At 50.1% G+C, this 15,913-nt stretch overlaps 1 protein-coding gene across 1 annotated transcript in view; it reads right to left on the reverse strand.

Annotated features, from left to right (window-relative positions):
* The window catches only part of LOC109886895 (serine/threonine-protein kinase TBK1), a 68,043-nt gene that overhangs the window by 14,571 nt on the left and 37,559 nt on the right, over positions 1 to 15,913 (reverse strand). Inside the window, exons 15-17 of the mRNA XM_031815264.1 lie at positions 11,520 to 11,636; positions 7,035 to 7,136; positions 4,353 to 4,449 (exon numbers count right to left, since the gene is read on the reverse strand). Coding sequence (XP_031671124.1) covers positions 4,353 to 4,449; positions 7,035 to 7,136; positions 11,520 to 11,636 — 316 coding nt within the window. The remainder of the gene's footprint in view (positions 1 to 4,352; positions 4,450 to 7,034; positions 7,137 to 11,519; positions 11,637 to 15,913) is intronic.

Below are 15,913 nucleotides of genomic sequence, written 5' to 3' on the forward strand. Positions count from 1 at the left end.
GGGTCTGATCCCACTCCTAGATATTGAGCTGGGTCAGGGTCTGAGTGTTATCCCACTCCTAGATATTGAGCTAGGTCAGGGTCTGGGTGTTATCCCACTCCTAGATATTGAGCTAGGTCAGGGTCTGAGTGTTATCCCACTCCTAGATATTGAGCTAGGTCAGGGTCTGAGTGTTATCCCACTCCTAGATATTGAGCTAGGTCAGGGTCTGGGTGTTATCCCACTCCTAGATATTGAGCTAGGTCAGGGTCTGAGTGTTATCCCACTCCTAGATATTGAGCTAGGTCAGGGTCTGAGTGTTATCCCACTCCTAGATATTGAGCTAGGTCAGGGTCTGAGTGTTATCCCACTCCTAGATATTGAGCTAGGTCAGGGTCTGGGTGTTATCCCACTCCTAGATATTGAGCTAGGTCAGGGTCTGAGTGTTATCCCACTCCTAGATATTGAGCTAGGTCAGGGTCAGGGTGTTATCCCACTCCTAGATATAGAGCTAGGTCAGGGTCTGAGTGTTATCCCACTCCTAGATATTGAGCTAGGTCAGGGTCTGAGTGTTATCCCACTCCTAGATATTGAGCTAGGTCAGGGTCTGAGTGTTATCCCACTCCTAGATATTGAGCTAGGTCAGGGTCTGGGTGTTATCCCACTCCTAGATATTGAGCTAGGTCAGGGTCTGGGTGTTATCCCACTCCTAGATATTGAGCTAGGTCAGGGTCTGGGTGTTATCCCACTCCTAGATATTGAGCTGGGTCTGGGTGTTATCCCACTCCTAGATATTGAGCTAGGTCAGGGTCTGGGTGTTATCCCACTCCTGGATATTGAGCTAGGTCAGGGTCTGGGTGTTATCCCACTCCTAGATATTGAGCTAGGTCAGGGTCTGGGTGTTATCCCACTCCTAGATATTGAGCTAGGTCAGGGTCTGGGTGTTATCCCACTCCTAGATATTGAGCTAGGTCAGGGTCTGGGTGTTATCCCACTCCTAGATATTGAGCTAGGTCAGGGTCTGGGTGTTATCCCACTCCTAGATATTGAGCTAGGTCAGGGTCTGGGTGTTATCCCACTCCTAGATATTGAGCTAGGTCAGGGTCTGGGTGTTATCCCACTCCTAGATATTGAGCTAGGTCAGGGTCTGGGTGTTATCCCACTCCTAGATATTGAGCTAGGTCAGGGTCTGGGTGTTATCCCACTCCTAGATATTGAGCTAGGTCAGGGTCTGGGTGTTATCCCACTCCTAGATATTGAGCTAGGTCAGGGTCTGATCCCACTCCTAGATATTGAGCTAGGTCAGGGTCTGGGTGTTATCCCACTCCTAGATATTGAGCTAGGTCAGGGTCTGATCCCACTCCTAGATATTGAGCTAGGTCAGGGTCTGATCCCACTCCTAGATATTGAGCTGGGTCAGGGTCTGAGTGTTATCCCACTCCTAGATATTGAGCTAGGTCAGGGTCTGGGTGTTATCCCACTCCTAGATATTGAGCTAGGTCAGGGTCTGAGTGTTATCCCACTCCTAGATATTGAGCTAGGTCAGGGTCTGAGTGTTATCCCACTCCTAGATATTGAGCTAGGTCAGGGTCTGGGTGTTATCCCACTCCTAGATATTGAGCTAGGTCAGGGTCTGAGTGTTATCCCACTCCTAGATATTGAGCTAGGTCAGGGTCTGAGTGTTATCCCACTCCTAGATATTGAGCTAGGTCAGGGTCTGAGTGTTATCCCACTCCTAGATATTGAGCTAGGTCAGGGTCTGGGTGTTATCCCACTCCTAGATATTGAGCTAGGTCAGGGTCTGAGTGTTATCCCACTCCTAGATATTGAGCTAGGTCAGGGTCAGGGTGTTATCCCACTCCTAGATATAGAGCTAGGTCAGGGTCTGAGTGTTATCCCACTCCTAGATATTGAGCTAGGTCAGGGTCTGAGTGTTATCCCACTCCTAGATATTGAGCTAGGTCAGGGTCTGAGTGTTATCCCACTCCTAGATATTGAGCTAGGTCAGGGTCTGGGTGTTATCCCACTCCTAGATATTGAGCTAGGTCAGGGTCTGGGTGTTATCCCACTCCTAGATATTGAGCTAGGTCAGGGTCTGGGTGTTATCCCACTCCTAGATATTGAGCTGGGTCTGGGTGTTATCCCACTCCTAGATATTGAGCTAGGTCAGGGTCTGGGTGTTATCCCACTCCTGGATATTGAGCTAGGTCAGGGTCTGGGTGTTATCCCACTCCTAGATATTGAGCTAGGTCAGGGTCTGGGTGTTATCCCACTCCTAGATATTGAGCTAGGTCAGGGTCTGGGTGTTATCCCACTCCTAGATATTGAGCTAGGTCAGGGTCTGGGTGTTATCCCACTCCTAGATATTGAGCTAGGTCAGGGTCTGGGTGTTATCCCACTCCTAGATATTGAGCTAGGTCAGGGTCTGGGTGTTATCCCACTCCTAGATATTGAGCTAGGTCAGGGTCTGGGTGTTATCCCACTCCTATATATTGAGCTAGGTCAGGGTCTGGGTGTGATCCCACTCCTAGATATTGAGCTAGGTCAGGGTCTGGGTGTTATCCCACTCCTAGATATTGAGCTAGGTCAGGGTCTGATCCCACTCCTAGATATTGAGCTAGGTCAGGGTCTGAGTGTTATCCCACTCCTAGATATTGAGCTAGGTCAGGGTCTGGGTGTTATCCCACTCCTAGATATTGAGCTAGGTCAGGGTCTGGGTGTTATCCCACTCCTAGATATTGAGCTAGGTCAGGGTCTGGGTGTTATCCCACTCCTAGATATTGAGCTAGGTCAGGGTCTGATCCCACTCCTAGATATTGAGCTAGGTCAGGGTCTGGGTGTTATCCCACTCCTGGATATTGAGCTAGGTCAGGGTCTGGGTGTTATCCCACTCCTAGATATTGAGCTAGGTCAGGGTCTGGGTGTTATCCCACTCCTAGATATTGAGCTAGGTCAGGGTCTGGGTGTGATCCCACTCCTAGATATTGAGCTAGGTCAGGGTCTGGGTGTTATCCCACTCCTAGATATTGAGCTAGGTCAGGGTCTGATCCCACTCCTAGATATTGAGCTAGGTCAGGGTCTGAGTGTTATCCCACTCCTAGATATTGAGCTAGGTCAGGGTCTGGGTGTTATCCCACTCCTAGATATTGAGCTAGGTCAGGGTCTGGGTGTTATCCCACTCCTAGATATTGAGCTAGGTCAGGGTCTGGGTGTTATCCCACTCCTAGATATTGAGCTAGGTCAGGGTCTGATCCCACTCCTAGATATTGAGCTAGGTCAGGGTCTGGGTGTTATCCCACTCCTAGATATTGAGCTAGGTCAGGGTCTGGGTGTTATCCCACTCCTAGATATTGAGCTAGGTCAGGGCAAGAAATTGTATTTTTTTCCTAACGGTAACGACCATATTAAAATCTGATGTGGTTCTCGGGGACGGCCGAACAGCCCGAACGAAGGGCAGGGAGTGTGTTGTGGACCTCCAAAGTTGAATCGACATTGTCGTATTGGCTTAAATATGATGGGAGATTTGAATTGATCTTCAATCAATCCGTACTATAGTCACACCAGTCTATAATTAAGGGAATCCAAACCTGCTCCCACAGACTAACATAAAACAACGGGCTCTCTCCCCCTCATCCCCTGCTCTCTCTTCCCTCTCTCTCATCCCCTCCTCTCTATTCCCTCTCTCTCATCCCCTGCTCTCTCTTCCCTCTCCCTCATCCCCTCCTCTCTATTCCCTCTCCCTCATCCCCTCCTCTCTATTCCCTCCCCCTCATCCCCTCCTCTCTCTTCCCTCCCCTCATCCCCTCCTCTCTATTCCCTCTCCCTCATCCCCTCCTCTCTATTCCCTCCTCCCTCATCCCCTCCTCTCTATTCCCTCCCCCTCATCCCCTCCTCTCTATTCCCTCCCCTCATCCCCTCCTCTCTATTCCCTCCTCCCTCATCCCCTCCTCTCTATTCCCTCTTCCTCATCCCCTCCTCTCTATTCCCTCTCCCTCATCCCCTCTTCCCTCATCTCTATTCCCTCTCCTCATCCCCTCCTCTCTATTCCCTCTCTCTTCCCTCCCCCTCATCCCCTCCTCTCTATTCCCTCTCCCTCATCCCCCCCTCCTCTCTATTCCCTCCCCCTCATCCCTCCTCTCTATTCCCTCCCCCTAATCCCCTCCTCTCTATTTCCTCTCTATCCCTCCCCTCATCCCCTCCTCTCTCATCCCTCCCCCTGCACCATCCCTCAACTTAGTGGAGGAAACCTCCTGTTTACTTCAGTGTTTAGTAAGTGTGTGTGTGTGTGTGTGTGTGTGTGTGTGTGTGTGGTGTGTGTGTGGTGTGTGTGTGTGTGTGTGTGTGTGTGTGTGTGTGTGTGTGTGTGTTCAGACCTTAATAACTCTCTCCATCACCATGGAAACTTCTTTCTCCACGCTGTTGAATTGGCTGGTTAGACCAATCAGCTGCTTCCTCACATGATGCACCTTCCTGTACAGGGGAGATAAACACACTATTGATACACCGCGCACACACACCGCGCACACACACCTTCCTGCACACCTTCCACACACACACACACACACACACACACACACACACACACACACACACACACACACACACACAGGGAGTTAGTTGTCAGATATACAGGGTTGCTTAGCAGCAGGGAGTTAGTTATCAGAACAGTCAGACAAACAGGGTTGCTTAGCAGCAGGGAGTTAGTTATCAGAATCGTCAGACATACAGGTTTGCTTAGCAGCAGGGAGTTAGTTATCAGAACAGTTAGACATACAGGGTTGCTGAGCAGCAGGGAGGTAGTTATCAGAACAGTCAGACATACAGGGTTGCTTAGCAGCAGGGAGGTAGTTATCAGAACAGTCAGACATACAGGGTTGCTTTGAGGCAGCCTTGAGTACATACTGTCAACATGCTGCTCATGTGATCTTTCCATTTCCAGCAGGCTGATGCATTCCTTCATTTACAGAACACACAGACCTCATCTAATATCTTCCTTCATCTACAGAACACACAGACCTCATCTAATATCTTCCTTCATCTACAGAACACACTGACCTCATCTGATACCTTAATCTACAGAACACACTGACCTCATCTGATACCTTAATCTACAGAACACACTGACCTCATCTGATACCTTAATCTAAAGAACACACTGACCTCATCTGATACCTTACCTCATCTACAGAACACACTGACCTCATCTGATACCTTCATCTACAGAACACACTGACCTCATCTGATACCTTACCTCATCTACAGAACACTGTCCTCATCTGATACCTTCCTTTACAAGACAGACTGGCCTCATCTGATACTTTCCTTTACAAGACACACTGACCTCATCTGATACCTTCCTTTACAAGAAACACTGACCTCATTTGATACCTTCCTTTACAAGAAACACTGACCTCATCTGATACCTTCCTTTACAAGAAACACTGACCTCATTTGATACCTTCCTTTACAAGAAACACTGACCTCATCTGATACCTTCCTTTACAAGAAACACTGACCTCATTTGATACCTTCCTTTACAAGAAACACTGACCTCATTTGATACCTTCCTTTACAAGAAACACTGACCTCATCTAATACTTTCCTTTACAAGAAACACTGACCTCATCTGATACCTTCCTTCATCTACAGAACACACTGACCTCATCTGATACCTTCTTTCATCTACAGAACACACTGAACTCATCTGATATCTTCCTTTACAAGGCAGACTGACCTCATCTGATACCTTCCTTTACAAGACAGACTGACCTCATCTGATACATTCCTTCATCTACAGAACACACTGACCTCATCTGATATCATCTTTCATCTACAGGACACACTGACCTCATCTGATACCTTCATCTAAAGAACACACTGACCTCATCTGATACCTTCATCTACAGAACACACTGACCTCATCTGATACCTTCATCTACAGAACACACTGACCTCATCTGATACCTTCATCTACAGAACACACTGACCTCATCTGATACCTTCATCTACAGAACACACTGACCTCATCTGATACCTTCATCTACAGAACACACTGACCTCATCTGATATCTTCCTTCATCTACAGAACACACTGACCTCATCTGATACCTTAATCTAAAGAACACACTGACCTCATCTGATACCTTCATCTACAGAACACACTGACCTCATCTGATACCTTCATCTACAGAACACACTGACCTCATCTGATACCTTACCTCATCTACAGAACACTGTCCTCATCTGATACCTTCCTTTACAAGACAGACTGGCCTCATCTGATACTTTCCTTTACAAGACACACTGACCTCATCTGATACCTTCCTTTACAAGAAACACTGACCTCATTTGATACCTTCCTTTACAAGAAACACTGACCTCATCTGATACCTTCCTTTACAAGAAACACTGACCTCATCTGATACCTTCCTTTACAAGAAACACTGACCTCATTTGATACCTTCCTTTACAAGAAACACTGACCTCATCTGATACCTTCCTTTACAAGAAACACTGACCTCATTTGATACCTTCCTTTACAAGAAACACTGACCTCATCTAATACCTTCCTTTACAAGAAACACTGACCTCATCTGATACCTTCCTTCATCTACAGAACACACTGACCTCATCTGATACCTTCTTTCATCTACAGAACACACTGAACTCATCTGATATCTTCCTTTACAAGGCAGACTGACCTCATCTGATACCTTCCTTTACAAGACAGACTGACCTCATCTGATACATTCCTTCATCTACAGAACACACTGACCTCATCTGATATCATCTTTCATCTACAGGACACACTGACCTCATCTGATACCTTCATCTAAAGAACACACTGACCTCATCTGATACCTTCATCTACAGAACACACTGACCTCATCTGATACCTTCATCTACAGAACACACTGACACCTTCATCTACAGAACACACTGACCTCATCTGATACCTTCATCTACAGAACACACTGACCTCATCTGATATCATCCTTCATCTACAGAACACACTGACATCATTTGATATCATCCTTCAATTACGGGACACTTACCTCATCCACTCCTCGCTCTTAGAGATGAAGAGGCGGTACTTCATGGCACACTCCTCTGTAAACAGAGACCTGGCCTTGGTGGCATGGAACACCAGCTTCTGTCTGTTAGAGGAAAATTATATTATTACTATACTGTAACCAGAAGATAAACACTGTCTGTGGAATTGGGGAATTGAGGATAGAGGAGGTTTAATGTTGGGGTTGAGGAGCAGATCTGTCATCATGGATAGAGGAGGACTAATGTTGGGGTTGAGGAGCAGATCTGTCATCATGGATAGAGGAGGACTAATGTTGGGGTTGAGGAGCAGATCTGTCATCATGGATAGAGGAGGACTAATGTTGGGGTTGAGGAGCAGATCTGCCATCATGGATAGAGGAGGACTAATGTTGGGGTTGAGGAGCAGATCTGTCATCATGGATAGATGAGGACTAATGTTGGGGTTGAGGAGCAGATCTGTCATCATGGATAGAGGAGGACTAATGTTGGGGTTGAGGAGCAGATCTGTCATCATGGATAGATGAGGACTAATGTTGGGGTTGAGGAGCAGATCTGTCATCATGGATAGAGGAGGACTAATGTTGGGGTTGAGGAGCAGATCTGTCATCATGGATAGAGGAGGACTAATGTTGGGGTTGAGGAGCAGATCTGTCATGGATAGAGGACTGATGTTGGGGTTGAGGAGCAGATCTGTCATCATGGATAGAGGAGGACTAATGTTGGGGTTGAGGAGCAGATCTGTCATCATGGATAGAGGACTAATGTTGGGGTTGAGGAGCAGATCTGTCATCATGGATAGAGGAGGACTAATGTTGGGGTTGAGGATCAGATCTGTCATCATGGATAGAGGACTAATGTTGGGGTTGAGGAGCAGATCTGTCATCATGGATAGAGGACTAATGTTGGGGTTGAGGAGCAGATCTGTCATCATGGATAGAGGAGGACTAATGTTGGGGTTGAGGATCAGATCTGTCATCATGGATAGATGAGGACTGATGTTGGGGTTGAGGAGCAGATCTGTCATCATGGATAGAGGAGGACTAATGTTGGGGTTGAGGAGCAGATCTGTCATCATGGATAGAGGAGGACTAATGTTGGGGTTGAGGAGCAGATCTGTCATCATGGATAGAGGAGGACTAATGTTGGGGTTGAGGAGCAGATCTGTCATCATGGATAGAGGACTAATGTTGGGGTTGAGGAGCAGATCTGTCATCATGGATAGAGGAGGACTAATGTTGGGGTTGAGGAGCAGATCTGTCATCATGGATAGATGAGGACTAATGTTGGGGTTGAGGAGCAGATCTGTCATCATGGATAGAGGAGGACTAATGTTGGGGTTGAGGAGCAGATCTGTCATCATGGATAGAGGACTGATGTTGGGGTTGAGGAGCAGATCTGTCATCATGGATAGAGGAGGACTAATGTTGGGGTTGAGGAGCAGATCTGTCATCATGGATAGAAGACTGATGTTGGGGTTGAGGAGCAGATCTGTCATCATGGATAGAGGAGGACTAATGTTGGGGTTGAGGAGCAGATCTGTCATCATGGATAGAGGACTAATGTTGGGGTTGAGGAGCAGATCTGTCATCATGGATAGAGGAGGACTAATGTTGGGGTTGAGGATCAGATCTGTCATCATGGATAGAGGACTAATGTTGGGGTTGAGGAGCAGATCTGTCATCATGGATAGAGGACTAATGTTGGGGTTGAGGAGCATATCTGTCATCATGGATAGAGGAGGACTAATGTTGGGGTTGAGGAGCAGATCTGTCATCATGGATAGAGAACTGATGTTGGGGTTGAGGAGCAGATCTGTCATCATGGATAGAGGAGGACTAATGTTGGGGTTGAGGAGCAGATCTGTCATCATGGATAGAGGACTAATGTTGGGGTTGAGGAGCAGATCTGTCATCATGGATAGAGGAGGACTAATGTTGGGGTTGAGGATCAGATCTGTCATCATGGATAGAGGACTAATGTTGGGGTTGAGGAGCAGATCTGTCATCATTGATAGAGGACTAATGTTGGGCTTGAGGAGCATATCTGTCATCATGGATAGAGGAGGACTAATGTTGGGGTTGAGGAGCAGATCTGTCATCATGGATAGAGGACTAATGTTGGGGTTGAGGAGCAGATCTGTCATCATGGATAGATGAGGACTGATGTTGGGGTTGAGGAGCAGATCTGTCATCATGGATAGAGGACTAATGTTGGGGTTGAGGAGCAGATCTGTCATCATGGATAGAGGAGGACTAATGTTGGGGTTGAGGATCAGATCTGTCATCATGGATAGATGAGGACTGATGTTGGGGTTGAGGAGCAGATCTGTCATCATGGATAGAGGAGGACTAATGTTGGGGTTGAGGAGCAGATCTGTCATCATGGATAGAGGACTAATGTTGGGGTTGAGGAGCAGATCTGTCATCATGGATAGAGGAGGACTAATGTTGGGGTTGAGGAGCAGATCTGTCATCATGGATAGATGAGGACTAATGTTGGGGTTGAGGAGCAGATCTGTCATCATGGATAGAGGAGGACTAATGTTGGGGTTGAGGAGCAGATCTGTCATCATGGATAGAGGACTGATGTTGGGGTTGAGGAGCAGATCTGTCATCATGGATAGAGGAGGACTAATGTTGGGGTTGAGGAGCAGATCTGTCATCATGGATAGAGGACTGACGTTGGGGTTGAGGAGCAGATCTGTCATCATGGATAGAGGAGGACTAATGTTGGGGTTGAGGAGCAGATCTGTCATCATGGATAGAGGACTAATGTTGGGGTTGAGGAGCAGATCTGTCATCATGGATAGAGGAGGACTAATGTTGGGGTTGAGGATCAGATCTGTCATCATGGATAGAGGACTAATGTTGGGGTTGAGGAGCAGATCTGTCATCATGGATAGAGGACTAATGTTGGGGTTGAGGAGCATATCTGTCATCATGGATAGAGGAGGACTAATGTTGGGGTTGAGGAGCAGATCTGTCATCATGGATAGAGGACTAATGTTGGGGTTGAGGAGCAGATCTGTCATCATGGATAGATGAGGACTGATGTTGGGGTTGAGGAGCAGATCTGTCATCATGGATAGAGGACTAATGTTGGGGTTGAGGAGCAGATCTGTCATCATGGATCATCAGGTCACCAGAATCAGAATCACTGTGCATCTCCACCACCCTTATTCCTACAGTATATCTGTCCTACAGTATATCTGTCCTACAGTATATCTGTCCTACAGTATATCTGTCCAACAGTATATCTGTCCTACAGTAAAAAAAATTGTTACTGGCAAAATGTGCTGTTTCCATCAGGCCTGTCAGGACATGTTCTATCCTGTTTCCATCAGGCCTGTCAGGACATGTTTCCATCAGGCCTGTCAGGACATGTTCTATCCTGTTTCCATCAGGCCTGTCAGGACATGTTCTATCCTGTTTCCATCAGGCCTGTCAGGACATGTTTCCATCAGGCCTGTCAGGACATGTTCTATCCTGTTTCCATCAGGCCTGTCAGGACATGTTCTATCCTGTTTCCATCAGGCCTGTCAGGACATGTTCTATCCTGTTTCCATCAGGCCTGTCAGGACATGTTTCCATCAGGCCTGTCAGGACATGTTCTATCCTGTTTCCATCAGGCCTGTCAGGACATGTTCTATCCTGTTTCCATCAGGCCTGTCAGGACATGTTCTATCCTGTTTCCATCAGGCCTGTCAGGACATGTTTCCATCAGGCCTGTCAGGACATGTTCTATCCTGTTTCCATCAGGCCTGTCAGGACATGTTCTATCCTGTTTCCATCAGGCCTGTCAGGACATGTTCTATCCTGTTTCCATCAGGCCTGTCAGGACATGTTCTATCCTGTTTCCATCAGGCCTGTCAGGACATGTTTCCATCAGGCCTGTCAGGACATGTTCTATCCTGTTTCCATCAGGCCTGTCAGGACATGTTCTATCCTGTTTCCATCAGGCCTGTCAGGACATGTTCTATCCTGTTTCCATCAGGCCTGTCAGGACATGTTCTATCCTGTTTCCATCAGGCCTGTCAGGACATGTTCTATCCTGTTTCCATCAGGCCTGTCAGGACATGTTCTATCCTGTTTCCATCAGGCCTGTCAGGACATGTTTCCATCAGGCCTGTCAGGACATGTTCTATCCTGTTTCCATCAGGCCTGTCAGGACATGTTCTATCCTGTTTCCATCAGGCCTGTCAGGACATGTTTCCATCAGGCCTGTCAGGACGTGTTTCCATCAGGCCTGTCAGGACATGTTTCCATCAGGCCTGTCAGGACATGTTCTATCCTGTTTCCATCAGGCCTGTCAGGACATGTTCTATCCTGTTTCCATCAGGCCTGTCAGGACATGTTTCCATCAGGCCTGTCAGGACATGTTCTATCCTGTTTCCATCAGGCCTGTCAGGACATGTTCTATCCCACATGTACTTTACTCACGTAAAAAGGATGTAAACCTGGTCAGCGGGACAGAAAAGACGGACCTACTTGTCAAATTTGTGTATTTGTTCCTCGTTGTACGGCAGACGTCTCTCAGCCTTGTCCTTCTTAAACTGGTGGTAGATGGCTGTAATGGAGTCCAGGAGAACCTTGATCCTCTCAACACTGAGACAGAGAGAGAAAACCAAGAGTGTTAGATGGCTGAAAGGAGCTGTGGAACTCATGTGTGGCTTGAGGAGCAACATTAGTCCACAGATATTGGATATTACTCTCAGACTCTGTTTTTGTATGGAGATCTGGGAAGTATACTGTAACCTAGTAACATTTAGTATCTCTCTAGGTTACGGTGTGATCTCTGAAGTACACTGTAACCTGGTAACATTTAGTATCTCTCTAGGTTACGGTGTGATCTCTGAAGTACACTGTAACCTGGTAACATTTAGTATCTCTCTAGGTTACGGTGTGATCTCTGAAGTACACTGTAACCTGGTAACATTTAGTATCTCTCTAGGTTACGGTGTGATCTCTGAAGTATGATACAGAGAGACTCATCCGTGCTTTGACTACAAACAGGCTTGATGACTGTGATGCTCTCCTGTCTGGTCTACCCAAGGAAGACATTGTATGTTTTGCAGTTGACCAGAATGCTGCAGCGTGGGTACTGGCCATGATCATGTTGATCGATTTCGTGCGTTTCTGTCAGTGTAAAACTATCAAGCTCACAACTAAAACCTTTGCCGCTTTCGCCTCCCGCCACTAGCACGCCATTAGCACGCCATTAGCACGCCACTAGCACCACCACTAGCACGCCACTAGCACCACCACTAGCACGCCACTAGCACCACCACTAGCACGCCACTAGCACCACTACTAGCACGCCACTAGCACCACCACTAGCACGCCACTAGCACGCCATTAGCACGCCACTAGCACCACCACTAGCACGCCACTAGCACCACCACTAGCACCACCACTAGCACGCCATTAGCACGCCATTAGCACGCCACTAGCACCACCACTAGCACGCCACTAGCACCACCACTAGCACGCCATTAGCACGCCACTAGCACCACCACTAGCACGCCATTAGCACGCCACTAGCACCACCACTAGCACGCCACTAGCACCACCACCAGCACGCCACTAGCACCACTACTAGCACGCCACTAGCACCACCACTAGCACGCCACTAGCACGCCATTAGCACGCCACTAGCACCACCACTAGCACCACCACTAGCACGCCACTAGCACCACCACTAGCACCACCACTAGCACGCCATTAGCACGCCATTAGCACGCCACTAGCACCACCACTAGCACCACCACTAGCACGCCATTAGCACGCCACTAGCACCACCACTAGCACGCCATTAGCACGCCACTAGCACCACCACTAGCACGCCACTAGCACCACCACTAGCACCACCACTAGCACCACCACTAGCACCACCACTAGCACGCCATTAGCACGCCACTAGCACCACCACTAGCACGCCACTAGCACCACCACTAGCACGCCACTAGCACCACCACTAGCACCACCACTAGCACGCCATTAGCACGCCACTAGCACCACCACTAGCACGCCACTAGCACCACCACTAGCACCACCACTAGCACGCCACTAGCACGCCACTAGCACCACCACTAGCACGCCACTAGCACCACCACTAGCACCACCACTAGCACCACCACTAGCACCACCACTAGCACCACCACTAGCACGCCACTAGCACCACCACTAGCACGCCACTAGCACCACTACTAGCACCACCACTAGCACCACCACTAGCACGCCACTAGCACGCCACTAGCACCACCACTAGCACGCCACTAGCACCACCACTAGCACGCCACTAGCACCACCACTAGCACCACCACTAGCACCACCACTAGCACCACCACTAGCACGCCACTAGCACGCCACTAGCACGCCACTAGCACCACCACTAGCACGCCACTAGCACCACCACTAGCACCACCACTAGCACCACCACTAGCACCACCACTAGCACGCCACTAGCACCACTACTAGCACACCACTAGCACCACCACTAGCACGCCACTAGCACCACTACTAGCACGCCACTAGCACCACCACTAGCACCACCACTAGCACCACCACTAGCACACCACTAGCACCACCACTAGCACGCCACTAGCACCACCACTAGCACGCCACTAGCACCACCACTAGCACGCCACTAGCACCACCACTAGCACGCCACTAGCACCACCACTAGCACCACCACTAGCACCACTACTAGCACGCCACTAGCACCACCACTAGCACGCCACTAGCACGCCACTAGCACGCCACTAGCACCACCACTAGCACGCCACTAGCACCACCACTAGCACCACCACTAGCACGCCACTAGCACCACAACTAGCACGCCACTAGCACCACCACTAGCACGCCACTAGCACCACCACTAGCACCACCACTAGCACGCCACTAGCACGCCACTAGCACGCCACTAGCACCACCACTAGCACGCCACTAGCACCACCACTAGCACCACCACTAGCACGCCACTAGCACCGCCACTAGCACGCCACTAGCACGCCACTAGCACCGCCACTAGCACGCCACTAGCACCACCACTAGCACCACCACTAGCACGCCACTAGCACGCCACTAGCACCACCACTAGCACGCCACTAGCACGCCACTAGCACGCCACTAGCACGCCACTAGCACGCCACTAGCACCACCACTAGCACGCCACTAGCACCACCACTAGCACCACCACTAGCACGCCACTAGCACCGCCACTAGCACGCCACTAGCACGCCACTAGCACCGCCACTAGCACGCCACTAGCACCACCACTAGCACCACCACTAGCACCACCACTAGCACCACCACTAGCACGCCACTAGCACCGCCACTAGCACCGCCACTAGCACGCCACTAGCACCACCACTAGCACCACCACTAGCACCACCACTAGCACCACCACTAGCACGCCACTAGCACCGCCACTAGCACGCCACTAGCACCACCACTAGCACACCACTAGCACCACCACTAGCACCACCACTAGCACCACCACTAGCACGCCACTAGCACCGCCACTAGCACGCCACTAGCACGCCACTAGCACCACCACTAGCACACCACTAGCACCACCACTAGCACGCCACTAGCACCACTACTAGCACGCCACTAGCACCACCACTAGCACCACCACTAGCACCACCACTAGCACGCCACTAGCACCACCACTAGCACGCCACTAGCACCACCACTAGCACGCCACTAGCACCACCACTAGCACGCCACTAGCACCACCACTAGCACGCCACTAGCACCACCACTAGCACCACCACTAGCACGCCACTAGCACCACTACTAGCACGCCACTAGCACCACCACTAGCACGCCACTAGCACGCCACTAGCACGCCACTAGCACGCCACTAGCACCACCACTAGCACGCCACTAGCACCACCACTAGCACCACCACTAGCACGCCACTAGCACCACAACTAGCACGCCACTAGCACCACCACTAGCACGCCACTAGCACCACCACTAGCACCACCACTAGCACGCCACTAGCACGCCACTAGCACGCCACTAGCACCACCACTAGCACGCCACTAGCACCACCACTAGCACCACCACTAGCACGCCACTAGCACCGCCACTAGCACGCCACTAGCACGCCACTAGCACCGCCACTAGCACGCCACTAGCACCACCACTAGCACCACCACTAGCACGCCACTAGCACGCCACTAGCACGCCACTAGCACCACCACTAGCACGCCACTAGCACGCCACTAGCACGCCACTAGCACGCCACTAGCACGCCACTAGCACCACCACTAGCACGCCACTAGCACCACCACTAGCACCACCACTAGCACGCCACTAGCACCGCCACTAGCACGCCACTAGCACGCCACTAGCACCGCCACTAGCACGCCACTAGCACCACCACTAGCACCACCACTAGCACCACCACTAGCACCACCACTAGCACGCCACTAGCACCGCCACTAGCACCGCCACTAGCACGCCACTAGCACCACCACTAGCACCACCACTAGCACCACCACTAGCACCACCACTAGCACGCCACTAGCACCGCCACTAGCACGCCACTAGCACGCCACTAGCACCACCACTAGCACACCACTAGCACCACCACTAGCACCACCACTAGCACCACCACTAGCACGCCACTAGCACCGCCACTAGCACGCCACTAGCACGCCACTAGCACCACCACTAGCACACCACTAGCACGCCACTAGCACCACTACTAGCACACCACTAGCACACCACTAGCACGCCACTAGCACCACCACTAGCACCACCACTAGCACCACTACTAGCACGCCACTAGCACCACCACTAGCACCACCACTAGCACCACCACTAGCACCACTACTAGCACGCCACTAGCACGCCACTAGCACCACCAC

The sequence above is a fragment of the Oncorhynchus kisutch genome, unplaced genomic scaffold (assembly GCF_002021735.2).
Source record: "Oncorhynchus kisutch isolate 150728-3 unplaced genomic scaffold, Okis_V2 Okis09a-Okis19a_hom, whole genome shotgun sequence".
Taxonomy (NCBI): Eukaryota; Metazoa; Chordata; class Actinopteri; order Salmoniformes; family Salmonidae; genus Oncorhynchus; species Oncorhynchus kisutch.